The sequence below is a fragment of the Gracilinanus agilis genome, chromosome 1 (genome assembly GCF_016433145.1).
Source record: "Gracilinanus agilis isolate LMUSP501 chromosome 1, AgileGrace, whole genome shotgun sequence".
In the NCBI taxonomy this organism is placed as follows: Eukaryota; Metazoa; Chordata; class Mammalia; order Didelphimorphia; family Didelphidae; genus Gracilinanus; species Gracilinanus agilis.
The window spans coordinates 382768269-382780397 of record NC_058130.1 but is presented as its reverse complement, the minus strand read 5'-3'; the positions used below and the strand labels follow the sequence as shown (position 1 = coordinate 382780397).

Below are 12129 nucleotides of genomic sequence, written 5' to 3'. Positions count from 1 at the left end.
CAGTTTAAATCCTTTTGGCCTTTCCTAATGATTCTTATCCCAATCCTCATCCCTAATGTATCTGCTGCATTCAACAGTTTCCCACTCTCCTAGATATTTGCTCTTTTCTAGGTTCTTGTGATTCTCCTCTTAACTGTTTCTAGGGCTCCTGTGTTCACTCATCTCTTATGCCTCCTATGAATATTTCCCAACTCCTGGATCCTCTTGGTGACTTCTTCAGCTATATGGGTTTATTCTAGTATTATTCAAATATATATAACCAATCCAAGTCCCTTCTCCAAGATTTTGTCCTATTTGCCTATTTGTCCCTAGATGCCTATTTAGTCCCAATTGCCTATTTGATGTCTCAAGAGACATCTCAAATCCATACTGGAACTCATTTATCTTTTCCCAAAAACCCACTAATCTTCCATTACTCTTTCTGCCAAAAGCACCACCATTCTTCTAGTTTACCAAATTCTTAACCTCATGGTTATTTCTCTAGCTCTGAAATATCTCCTTTAGTCACATACAGCCATGTTCTTCAGGACTCCCAAATTTCTCACCTAAATTACGACAATTTCTTAAATTTCTCTTCACCCCAATCTATCCTCCACAAAGGTGCCCAAAGTAACTATGTCACTGCCTTATTCGAAACATTTCAGTGACTCTTTATTCTCAGGTAAAATAAAAATTCCTTTTAACTTTTCAAGCCCTTCACATAAAGTGGTCCCTTCCTTTCCAGTACAATTGGCCACCCTGGGTCACTTGCCATGCCTCACAGACAATATCCCAGCCCCTGACCCGCTTTTTTTGTACTGGCTGTTCCTCATACCTAGAATGTACTCTTCACTTCCATCTCATAGAACTCTTCTTTTCCTTTAAGGCACCTCAAGCACCACCTTCTGTTCTTCCTCCCAAATTGCCCTCATATTTAACATCTCTATAATCTGTGTACATTTATATGTATATTAACATATAAATAACTAGGGAAGACTCCAAAAATAATGTTGACACTGAAGTCTTTGGCATTATTACATGGATCAAATCAGAAACAAAATGATCTTTATCAGTTGAAACAACATTGATGATATGTTGCCATCTCTTTAGCACACCTATGACAGTAGGAATTTTCCATCTGACACTTGCAGCTGAAATCTCTTGTGGTCTACACCCGATTAGAATGTGAGCTCCTTGAACGATGACGACCACTGTTCTCTCCTTACCCTCAGGAATTAGCAGTGCTTTAGAGGACATATTGTTTATATGCTTTCCCCATTCATTCATTCTTCCTTCCCTTGTTAGAATGTCAGCTCCATGAGCTGAGAATTTTCATATAGTATGTATATCTCCTCAGTTGGTCTCACATAGCAGGAAATTAATAAATGCCCGGTTGATTTCCTGATCACTCCAGCTGGAAATGATCTCTCCCAACTTGGAATGCCTACAGCACTTACTACCTTATACTATTCACTTGTATATGTAATTTGTGGCCCTAATTCTAAATTCCTACAGTGAGCTCTGACTAAAAAGCAAGAAAACAATCTTCCCCAAGTCCCACATGAAAGTTATACTTTAGGCACATCAAGGACTGCTTTTATTTTTTGTAAATCAACTATCACAAGTGGTCAATAAAAGTCAAGTGGAAATGGCCAATTCTCAAAAGCATTATCATGAAAAAAGGGTATAGATCCAATATTATTAACTTTTAGTGTATGTTTCTCATGACAATTTTCATTCCTTGGTCACACACCATCCTAGATGAATAAAGAATGGGATAAGGTAGATAATCTTTGTGCTGATGGGTTTAATACATATTTTAAAAGTTGGATTGCTTAAGTGTCAGGAAAATCAAAATCATTTAAACAAAGAATTTATTTTTCAAACAAAATGCTCTGGGTTGGGTCAAAGATTTTATGAAATAAACAAGGCCAACAACAAGAATGAAAATGCTTGTTATTTTTATCCAAATGCAGCTGTCAAATGTTAAAAACGTGATGGGAAATCTATTTGAAATGTAAAAATTATGAAAATACTTAACCAAATACTATATCATTTTGTATTTAATACACACCAACACACCAGTTTTTTTTGTTTTTTTCTTTTTTTTCCATAAAAGCAAAGGATGTCAAGTTTCAATTCATCAAAACCATATTGCCCAGATTGACAGTTTCTGCACTAGCAAATGTGTGTCAATATGTGATGATTCCCTGTTTTGAATTAAAAGAAGACATAATTTCCTGCCCTTAAGGAGCTTACATTCTAATGGTATCATTACTTTTCTAAATATCAATATATAAAAGAAATATGTCAAAAGATTTATTTTCTAAGTTTCATTTTTCAGGTATGGAATTAGAACTAAGCATTTGCTAGACCATAATAAAATTTCCAAGATAGCTTTAAGGAAAATATTCATTTTTCTCCCTGATGCCCTCTTATTAGTGTCAGTAAGAAATGTTCATATGATCGTTTAGCTAGTTTGTAAAGATTTTTAAAAGCTGTTTTGCCTTACCTTCCTTAAAAAAGTCCTCCTACTTTATAGAAGTCTAGATTCCATATATATGTGTCCATATACATATATAAATGTCTTGCTTTTTTTGTTCTTTTAGTTATTGGTTAATTATTGCAAAATCAGTAAAAGGAACCCAATATTAACATGTAGTACTCTGAACAAAAATCACCAGAGGATGAGAACAATATTCCTAAGAAGATATTCCCTGATGCCCCACAAAAAATGTTGACTATAATCTCACCAATTAGAGCATATTTTTTTGCTATTTTTCAGCAGCTCATATTTCCTTGATTTAGTGAGTGGGAGTTGACATTTTCTCCAAGAAGCCATCTTAAATTCATAAAAGAGACTAAATTGTCAAGGAAAGCTTTACAGTACAAAATATTATGTTACTCTTTTATTAAAAATAATTAAATGGAACAGAAACTAAGTCTTAAAAAATCAATCTGGTCTAGCTCTAAAATAATGTTTTTCTTAGATGGAAAACAACAGCTAAATTAAATGGACATTGTCCATCTAATACAGGCATGCTCTCACATTATTCTGATTCTGTTTCATAGAAAAAACCTTGGGCTCCCTCTAATGATTTAAAGTAATTTCTTTACTTGGTGAGTTAAAATAAACAAAAATTCAGTATACAGCAAAGCAAAATATTTTAGTTCACTTACATTTTTAATTTTTCATGTCATTCACTATTTTACTTCTAGTCTCTACCAAAAAATATTTTCATTGAAACTTTCATGTGAATACAGTGTTTGAGCAGTAGTAAGTAAGTACTGGGAGAAAATTACAAGACAACTTGGTAATGAACTGAAAACCATGTTTATTCACAAATTTTCATCTAATTCATAATGTGAGGAAAAGGGAAGTGAAGTCATAACATGCACTCATCAATGCTGCTATGCACAATAAATTAGATGAAAACTCAAGAAAATAATAAAACCAACCAAAGCATTCAAAAGAGAATACAAATGTTTCACTGATTTTCATGTTGACTTTCTTTCAGATACTATACCCAAGAGTACATTCAAACAGTAAATGTTTTTCTTCTTACAGTTAAAGTAAATTCAGATTATGTAGATATAATTCCATTTTATTATCACATCATCATCATGGAATTTTAGAACTGGAAGGAACCTTATAGATTACCTACTCCAATGTTAACATATTTAAAAGGCTTTGATTCATTATCAAGATAATTCTTGAGCAGTTAGAAAGTGTAATAAATAGCAGCATGATTTTCTCCAGATAAATGCATTTCAACCACAAGTGAACAGCACAACCTGAATCAAAATATAAATGAAAAAGTTCTTGTAAAGTTTTTAAAAGATTGGAGGAAATATAGGGCAGAAAAGGAAAAAGGTATAAATTTCACATTGGCCTTAAATCATTGAAGATGGAAAAATAAGGCATATTATCATCATGTTCTGAAATTATAAAATTCTGAAAAATATATATAAAAACATTTACCTATTTCAAATAGGTTAATGTCAGGGTTTATAAAAATTATCTATAATCATCATCAGAACAATAAATCTTAACATTCAAGTTGCTTTTCTATAAAAAAGAAATATTCATGAGTGATAAATGCATTTGGTTTGAACAATCCCTGGATACTATTAGAGGGAGTGGAGAATGGGGAAAGGGGTGAAGGGACCCTATTATAGTTAAATCATATCCTCTATATTTCATCTTTTATTTGAACCTACCTCTTTAAATGTAAAGGCATTACCACTTTAAAAAATATCTGTAGGTTATACAGCTGGCACCAATTCTAAGATCTCCATGTAGTTTATCAGTTTTCTTAGGCAATAAATACTTTTTCTCAACCACAAAGCTTCTCTCAAAACCTCCAAACTTTCAGGGCTGGCTTTGTACCCAAACTGTTAAAGGAACAGCCTTTAACAATTTTTTTTAATGCAGTGTTATGACAATGCAGTCTGTTTCTGCAATTAAAGTATTTTTCCTGGGGTGATGATCACTGCTCTAGCAGCACAGTTCGAAGTTCATCATCTCTATTGATCATTATTGAAGCTATTGCTCCATCATTAAACTCAAAAGAAGTTCCTCCATCTACAACCATACAGGCATCCCAACAACGAGAACGAACACAAACCCTGCAAATTAAAGAAACAAATTATTGTCACCATTAAGAATCATTTTCCACAAAGCAATAAGTAAATGAAAAACTAGCATTTTAACAGTTTAGTCATCTTTTTGTCAAGTAGTTGGATTCCCCACCACCACCACCCCAAAAAAAACCTTACCTTCCATCTTGGAATCAATACTGTGTATTGGTTCCAAAGCAGAAGAGTGGTAAGGGCTAGGTAATGGGAGTTAAGTGACTTGCCCAGGGTCACACAGCTGGGAAGTGTCTGAGGCCAGATTTGAACCTAGGACCTCCCATCTCTAGGCCTGGCTCTCAATCTACTGAGCTACCCAGCTGCCCCCTGGATGTTCTTTCAACAATAAATATGGCTTCCTCCTTCTAATCTAAGAAAGCTAAAGCAGAAACCATAGGTTCATAAGCCATTAGTTTCTCATTGTGAACTCTAAAATAAATTTATAATAAATGTCGAATTATCTTAGTAGTCTTTTTCACTGAGAGAAAAGTTGAAAGCGCTGAATCCAACTATTTTAACATACCTTAAGTAGAATCAAATTTCTTTAATATAACGAGTGAGAAGATATTAGTTTCTTTTTGAATTTTTCTCAATACATTGATCTGTTCTTACCTTCCATTACCATGCTGGATTAAAAAATAAAGCAAAACCCACCCAAAGTGGAAGATTCACGACTCCAAAATAATACATAAATTGGAAAGTTTCTGAGACTTCTACTAGTTTTGAAGATAATCTCTTTTAAACCAGTCTCATTACACATTTGTTCAACAGGTTGTTTTTTTACTGTATTAACTACAGGTGAGTGAATTTAATGAAAAGCCATTCACAGTAGTCCTTAAAAGGGATAAAAGCATTAACCAGTGAAACTTTATAAAACTTACTTTGATGAGAAACAACGCTGACGACTACTTGAGAATATTCTATTTGTAATAGGTTCTCGAATGCTGAAAAGCATCTTTGGCTCTTCTGGACTATACAATAAAGATTCATTATACTCATTTGTAACTGAAAATAGAGAAATAAAAGTAAGTATACAAAATTTCAATGATATGCACAAAAATATGGTAGCTCTTTTTTTAATAACTAAAAATTGGATAGGAGGATGGTCTCATATGGGGGAATAAAAAAATTGTACTATATGATTATAATGACATTTCATTGTACCATAAGAAATGATGAAATGAACAGTGTCAGAGAAAACTTAAGAAGGCCTCTATGAACTAATACAGAGAAAGGTGAGAAAAATGTATACAATGATAACAAAAATATAAAGCAGTGGCTCTCAAAATGTAATCTAGGCATCCTGTGAGGCAGCTCATGAGGTCAAAATTTATTTTTATATAAAAATAGTACTTTCTAATATGGTAAATATTGATATAACCCACATAAACAAATGCTCTAGGGAGATCTTCAGTAAATTTTTTCTCCAGGAGACATAGACTTTTAATTACCCTGGATAAATGTTACTTTTCAAGGGCTATATCTCCTAAGGAGATCAATAGGAAATCTGTGACTGCTTGCTGGTAGCAGCACCCCCACCACCCCAAAAATATCTACTTTCCCTCATTTTCTCAGTTGCCATCTTTTTGGTCTCTAAAAATAACCTCCATTAAGTACCCTGCTTATGGCTGAAGACATGCTTGTTGTTTTCCATCAAGCAACCAAGCTTTTCTGCTAGCTGCAGGACCAAGTTCTCCTGGGTTGTGGGCTCTGTGGAATGCAGCATCACTGTTTGGTGCTGCCTGGTCCAGAGAATCCAAAAGTCTCTCACTGATGATCATTTTGCTGATGATGGAGTGAGTGGGGGGGCATATCCATCTGAAACAAATCAGACAGCATCTCCACACTGAGCCATGAGAGCCAAAGACACTGTTGTAGGTGAAAAACTATATAATGACTCTTCCTGTCATTCCTTTCTAAACTATCACCATATAGACTGTTGGCTTCAGGAAACAAATTGCAGCCTTTTCCATTTGTCTAGTTAATAAGAAAGCTGTGGCAAGTCTTCCATTCATCCATCTTAATAGCTTTGGAAATTGCCACTACATGTTCCCCCGCTGACTCAGATGGACCAAGCAAGGGCCACTGCTCACCCACCACAGTTGGGTGGAGCTATTTGTTGGTCATGTGCCTCCAGGTATCACTTTCATGGGCTCCTTTATATGAAGAGCATGGCAAACACCAAAAAAACACATTCAAGTAGCTCCAGGTTGGCATGCAATTGGAAGGATACCTGGCAACAACACTCCACTTTTTTCCTGCTCTTAGTTCCTGCAGGCTCCTCAGCAGTAGAGCCTGCCCCATTAGCAACTTAGCACAACCACAATACTGAGATGTCCAGATATCTTTTGTTAGGCTCTGGTGGAAGGCACATATGGCCAACTGCACCATGACATGGAAATAAAGGATCTGCACAGGAGGCTCAATGATGCACCATATATTCTTCGGAATGAGGATTTGCATTCTGCATGTTTTTGGTAAGCTCTTCATCTATCCTTTCCACCAGTTAGGATACAATTATGACTACTTGCTCAAAATTAGATAGGTCCTCCTCCTCTTCCAGGATGTTCTCTCCAACAAAGATGCTGGAAATATGCAAACAAAATGTCCATCAATCCACTGATGTAGCCTAATAAGTATTTGTGCCACATCTCTGGCTTCATGTATACAACCAGGTTGGATTTGGAGTTGTATTGATCTCAATAATCACTTCTTTTTGCTCAGATCTGAACCAGTAGGGGCAGCAGCTCAATTTGCAGGATCTCATCCAGCTTCCTGACTACAATTACATGGGTAATATGTATTCCTCCGGCAAATCTTTAGGCTTGACAAGTGATACCCCAATTTGAACTTCAATCCCTGAAGTCATTATTCTTAACCTTGGTGTTCAGGTATAGAGCTATGCTTTTTAATCATCCTCTCACTTCTTTTCTTCATCCTTTTTGCAGGTGGTGCTCTTTTCTAAGGAATCTGGAAGCCAACAAGGTATATTTCTCATCATTCTCCTGAGTTAGAATCTAAGGAAGTGGAATCTGAAGACCCGTCTATCAGTCAAATCCTTAGAACCCTCATCTTTATCCTCCATTTCCCTAAAGAGCTTGTGACTTTCCCTGGATGGTACATCAGACTTCTTCAGGAAACTTGTAGCACTAAAACCATCTTCATCCTCCTCTGAAGAGAAAGAATTTTCTGAAAAAATATTTTTTTCAGCATCCTCCTCTGCAGACTTTTCAAGGTTCTGCTTATAGTTGGTGATCTGAATTTTGTAATTCTGATTACATTTATGATCTTCAGAGCCTTTGCATTTTTTAACCCCTTACCTTCTATCTTAGAATCAATATGAAGTATTGGTTCCAAGACAGAAGAGTGGTAAGGGCTAGGCAATAGGAGTTAAATGATTTTCCCAAGGTCACCCAGGAAGTGTCTGAGGCCACATTTGAAATCAGGAACTCCTGTCTCCAGGACTGGTATTCTAACCATTAAACCACCTGGTTTCATGTCTCACCCCATCCCCAATTACTTTCTTTGTTCATCATCTTTTCCTACCTGTCCTCCAATATCTCACTGAGGCAGTCCTCCATATCAACCAGGATGTGGATGTAGAATTAGGAGACACCCTCTTTGTCCAAAATATTTTTGGCCTTTTCAAATGCCCTTCCCGGGAGCTTAAATTCTTCAAGACATTCAGTGACATCCCAAATTTTCATGGAATTCCAGATGATCAGCAGCAATGGCTATTTGATATAGTTACCTCTTACAGGCTTGGGGGTCATCTTCTTCTTGGATAGGACTAGGACTTGATATCCAAGTTGGTGGTTAAAAACTGTGACATGACATGACAGTAGGCTGAAACAGCCACCAGAGAAACCCAATAATTTATGAAATAAAAAGTTTGAGTACTACTATATAAAACAACTTTGAAAGATTGTAGGATCCCAATCAATGCAATAAGTCACAAGTCCAAAAGAGTAAAGCAAACATGACATTTCCTGAAGAATTGTGATGCACATATTTTCAGACACAGGCAATATATGAATTTATTCTTCTGAACTATGCAGCTAATGTACTGAAGGCTTTATTTTTTGTATTGTTTTTAATGTGCACAATAGGGAAGGGAAGGTATAGCAGGAATGACAAATGAATAAATAATTTTTCAAAACTAAGTTTTAATATTCATGTTTCCCACTGCTTCACTTTAAGCATATGTCAATAACATAAGGTTAATAGAGGCAATTAGGTGGTTCAGTAGATAGAATGCCAAGCCTAGAGATAGGAGGTCCTGGGTTCAAATTTGATCTCAAACACTTTCTAGCTGCGTGACCCTGGGCAAGTCACTTAACCCCTATTGCCTAGCTCTTATCACTCTTCTGTCTTGGAACTGATAAGTATCAATCCTAAGACATAAGATAAGAATTTTTAAAATATGCATATACATAAAAGGTTAACTCAGTGCAGGGTTATAAATGATGTAACATATCATGATCTTAGAAGATTTAAAGTTACAAATAAGCCAAAAATCAATGGAAAACATGACAAGTGTATGTAGACTATAGCAAGTTATGCTTAAGAAGTGTAAAAACTATTTGTGAAGCTGTACATAAATGAAAAAGGAGTTGAGCTGTTCAAAGATAGGAAAACAGAAACATAAAACTGATAATCTGAGTTGTACTACAAGAAAAAGAGAAAGCCCTCTTTGAGGGCTTGAGTATTAAATTACTGAGTAAATCTTTCACCGCGGACTTCTAAAGAACCAGACTATGGCAAAGATGAAAGGGAGAAGGGAAGGGAAGGGAAAACGGAAATGTTCATTAGTGAAGAGCACAAACATTGATGAATCCATGACTTCACTCAAGTAACATGTTAAAGTATTGGCATTCTTGACTACTAAATAAAGTATTATTTAGAATTAACATCGAGCCAAACTAATGAAATTAACGGTTGCCATTATTCTTCACTAACCTTTCTCAACTAATTCCTTTTTCAGTGGAAGATCCAAGTTTGCTTGGCGTTTAGCTGTTAGAAGAAAAGGACTGGAATTTAATAAAATTCTTTTTAAAAATACAACTAGCATAAAGTAGCCATAATGGTACTTACCAATTTTTAAAACATCTTCTACAGCTTGTGTTGCAACCCTGTTTATATTATATGACCTAGAAATAAAATCATACAATTTTTTTGTTACTTTAAGTTCATTAGTGTTTTAACACATTTAAAGTTTTATATACCTAATTTATACTCTAACAATAAGCAATAACAAGAGGGATGTTATGAGGAAATTAGGATTTTAAAATCAGTTTGTAGCCAGAGCCATCAGGCAATTGCTGAAAGTTCCAAGTATGGAATAGTGAGAAGAGAAGGGAAGTTTTTCCTGAGAGACTCTGTGTGGCTGATGGCAGTTAGGTGCTAGGCTTAACTGTCCGAAGTGAAGAGCCTAGGAAAGTGGATAGTCTTCTACAAGAAACCATCTGACTTGTGAGGGAGATCAGGTTGAGCAGTGAATCTAGTTCTGGATGGTGGACGTTCCAGACTAGTTCATCTCCCTGATGATTTATTTGCCGTGGTACCTGAGTTCCTGGAAAGCTGAGATCATCGTTGGAGCTGAAGAGGACCCAGTAGTGAGACATCCATTCCCCTTCTGACCTGCCAGGCTTGTTCTGACAGCCTGTGTTAATGTCAATGTAGTTTGTTTCCCACCTTCCAGTCCCTTGAGTTTATCCTTAGCTATTCACATTTAATGTGACCTTGCCTCTTATCACCTACCCTTTAATCACACTATTAAACTATTTTATATACTTCCTGTGTCTTCCTGAACCCCAAGAAAGAGCCCATAGTAAAATACCTTTCAAACCCTGATTTTCCCTGGCTTAGGTGGTAGAGCAGTAACTGTCAACTGTCAGTTACCACCTTGTATGTGTACTCTATCATTATCCATTTCCCACATCCCTTGTGTAGGTTTCCAGTGTATCTTGTGAGTCCTATCACTTGTGGGTTTGTGGATGTGGTCCTGATTATTTGGTCCCCTTGTGTTTCACTTGTTAGTTCACTCACTTATTTCAGGAGACATACTATGTATATATAATCCAGACTGAAATGGTAAGTAGTTCATAAATCTGGTGATTAACCCAATATAAGACTATGCTAAACAAAAACAATAATGAATTTTAAGGGAAATTTTCCTCAAATATAAACTGTACTTTATCATCAACATCTTAATAACAGACTCAGAATCCAGAATCTTTCCTGAGATTGTGCTCACAAACCAAATTTGAGGAATTAAAATAATGTATTGGTATCAATAGAAGTCCAACAACTAAAGGCTAAACAATATTTTTCTTTGAACAACTATGATACAAGGAAAAAGGACAAACTTTTAAATGACCCCGTCAAAGCTAAATAGAAAAAAAAACCTATACAAGGTATAATAGAACATTTTATAATGAATAAAAAATTATTTAACACATGGCTATATTTTATGAAATCATATTTAACCCAATATAAAACTCATCATCTAAATTCAAATAAAGAAATTCTATTATATTGCACTATAGTATATATCTGCATTGCTTAAGAGTACTCTAGCCATTTAGCATCGCCTAATAATAATAAACCTTAAATCTATTCTTAAGATCAGGAACCTATGAACTTTTAAAAAAATGTGATTTTATATTTCAAGACAATTGGTTTCCTCTGTAATCCTAAATCATTTATTTCTTGCATTTAAATATATTATTCTATGAAGAGGTGCAAAGATTTCATGAGACTACTCCTTAAACAATTTTTAAAAAGCAGACTATAAGATTCTCATGTTGTAGCTCTTCTATCAAAACCTTGTAAAAATTGTCAGAGAGCTGGGATAATTGAGAACTTTAAATAATAATGCAGACGTGATTAAAGTATGTGGCAGATTTTTGAGTGGTTCCAAGAATCCCAGAATGGGCCACACTCCAGGAGTACCTGAAGCATTTCTTTTGATAGGTTTTATTTAGCAACTTCTGGGTTTTAATTCATTAGAAAGGGGCAGCTGGGTAGCTCAGTGGATTGAGAGTCAGGCCTAGAGACAGGAGGTCCTAGGTTCAAATCCAGCCTCAGACACTTCCAGCTGTGTGACCCTGGGCAAGTCACTTGACCCCCATTGCCCACCCTTACCACTCTTCCACCTATGAGCCAATACACAGAAGTTAAGGGTTCAAAATAAATAAATAAATAAATCGTTAGAAAGCTGCAAAGCTAGTCCAACTTAGCAGAATCAAAGAATTTCACAGCTGGATGAGACCTCAGTGGTTGTATAATCCAAACTTATTCAACTCAAACCCCAAAGGAATTCTGACTACAATTACCTTAAAAGTGGTCAGATTCTCCCAAAGAGATCATAGATAAACAGACTTGTACGAAAATATTCATAGCTGCGCTTTTTGTGGTGGCAACAAATTGGAAAAGGAGAGAATGTCCTTCAATTGGGGAATGGCTGAACAAACTGTGGTATATGCGGGTGATGGAATACTATTGTGCTAAAAG

General features: G+C 35.6%; 1 protein-coding gene across 3 annotated transcripts in view; it reads right to left on the bottom strand.

Moving 5' to 3' along the window:
• Positions 1 to 3294: 3294 nt before the first annotated feature.
• NADK2 (NAD kinase 2, mitochondrial) overlaps positions 3295 to 12129 on the bottom strand; it is a 57414-nt gene continuing 48579 nt past the window's right edge. For all 3 annotated transcript variants that reach the window (XM_044657776.1, XM_044657777.1, XM_044657778.1), the window contains 4 exons: positions 9709 to 9764; positions 9574 to 9627; positions 5496 to 5619; positions 3295 to 4608 (listed from right to left, as the gene is read on the bottom strand). In XM_044657776.1, the coding sequence (XP_044513711.1) occupies positions 4470 to 4608; positions 5496 to 5619; positions 9574 to 9627; positions 9709 to 9764 (373 nt within the window). In that variant the 3' untranslated portion in view covers positions 3295 to 4469. The remainder of the gene's footprint in view (positions 4609 to 5495; positions 5620 to 9573; positions 9628 to 9708; positions 9765 to 12129) is intronic.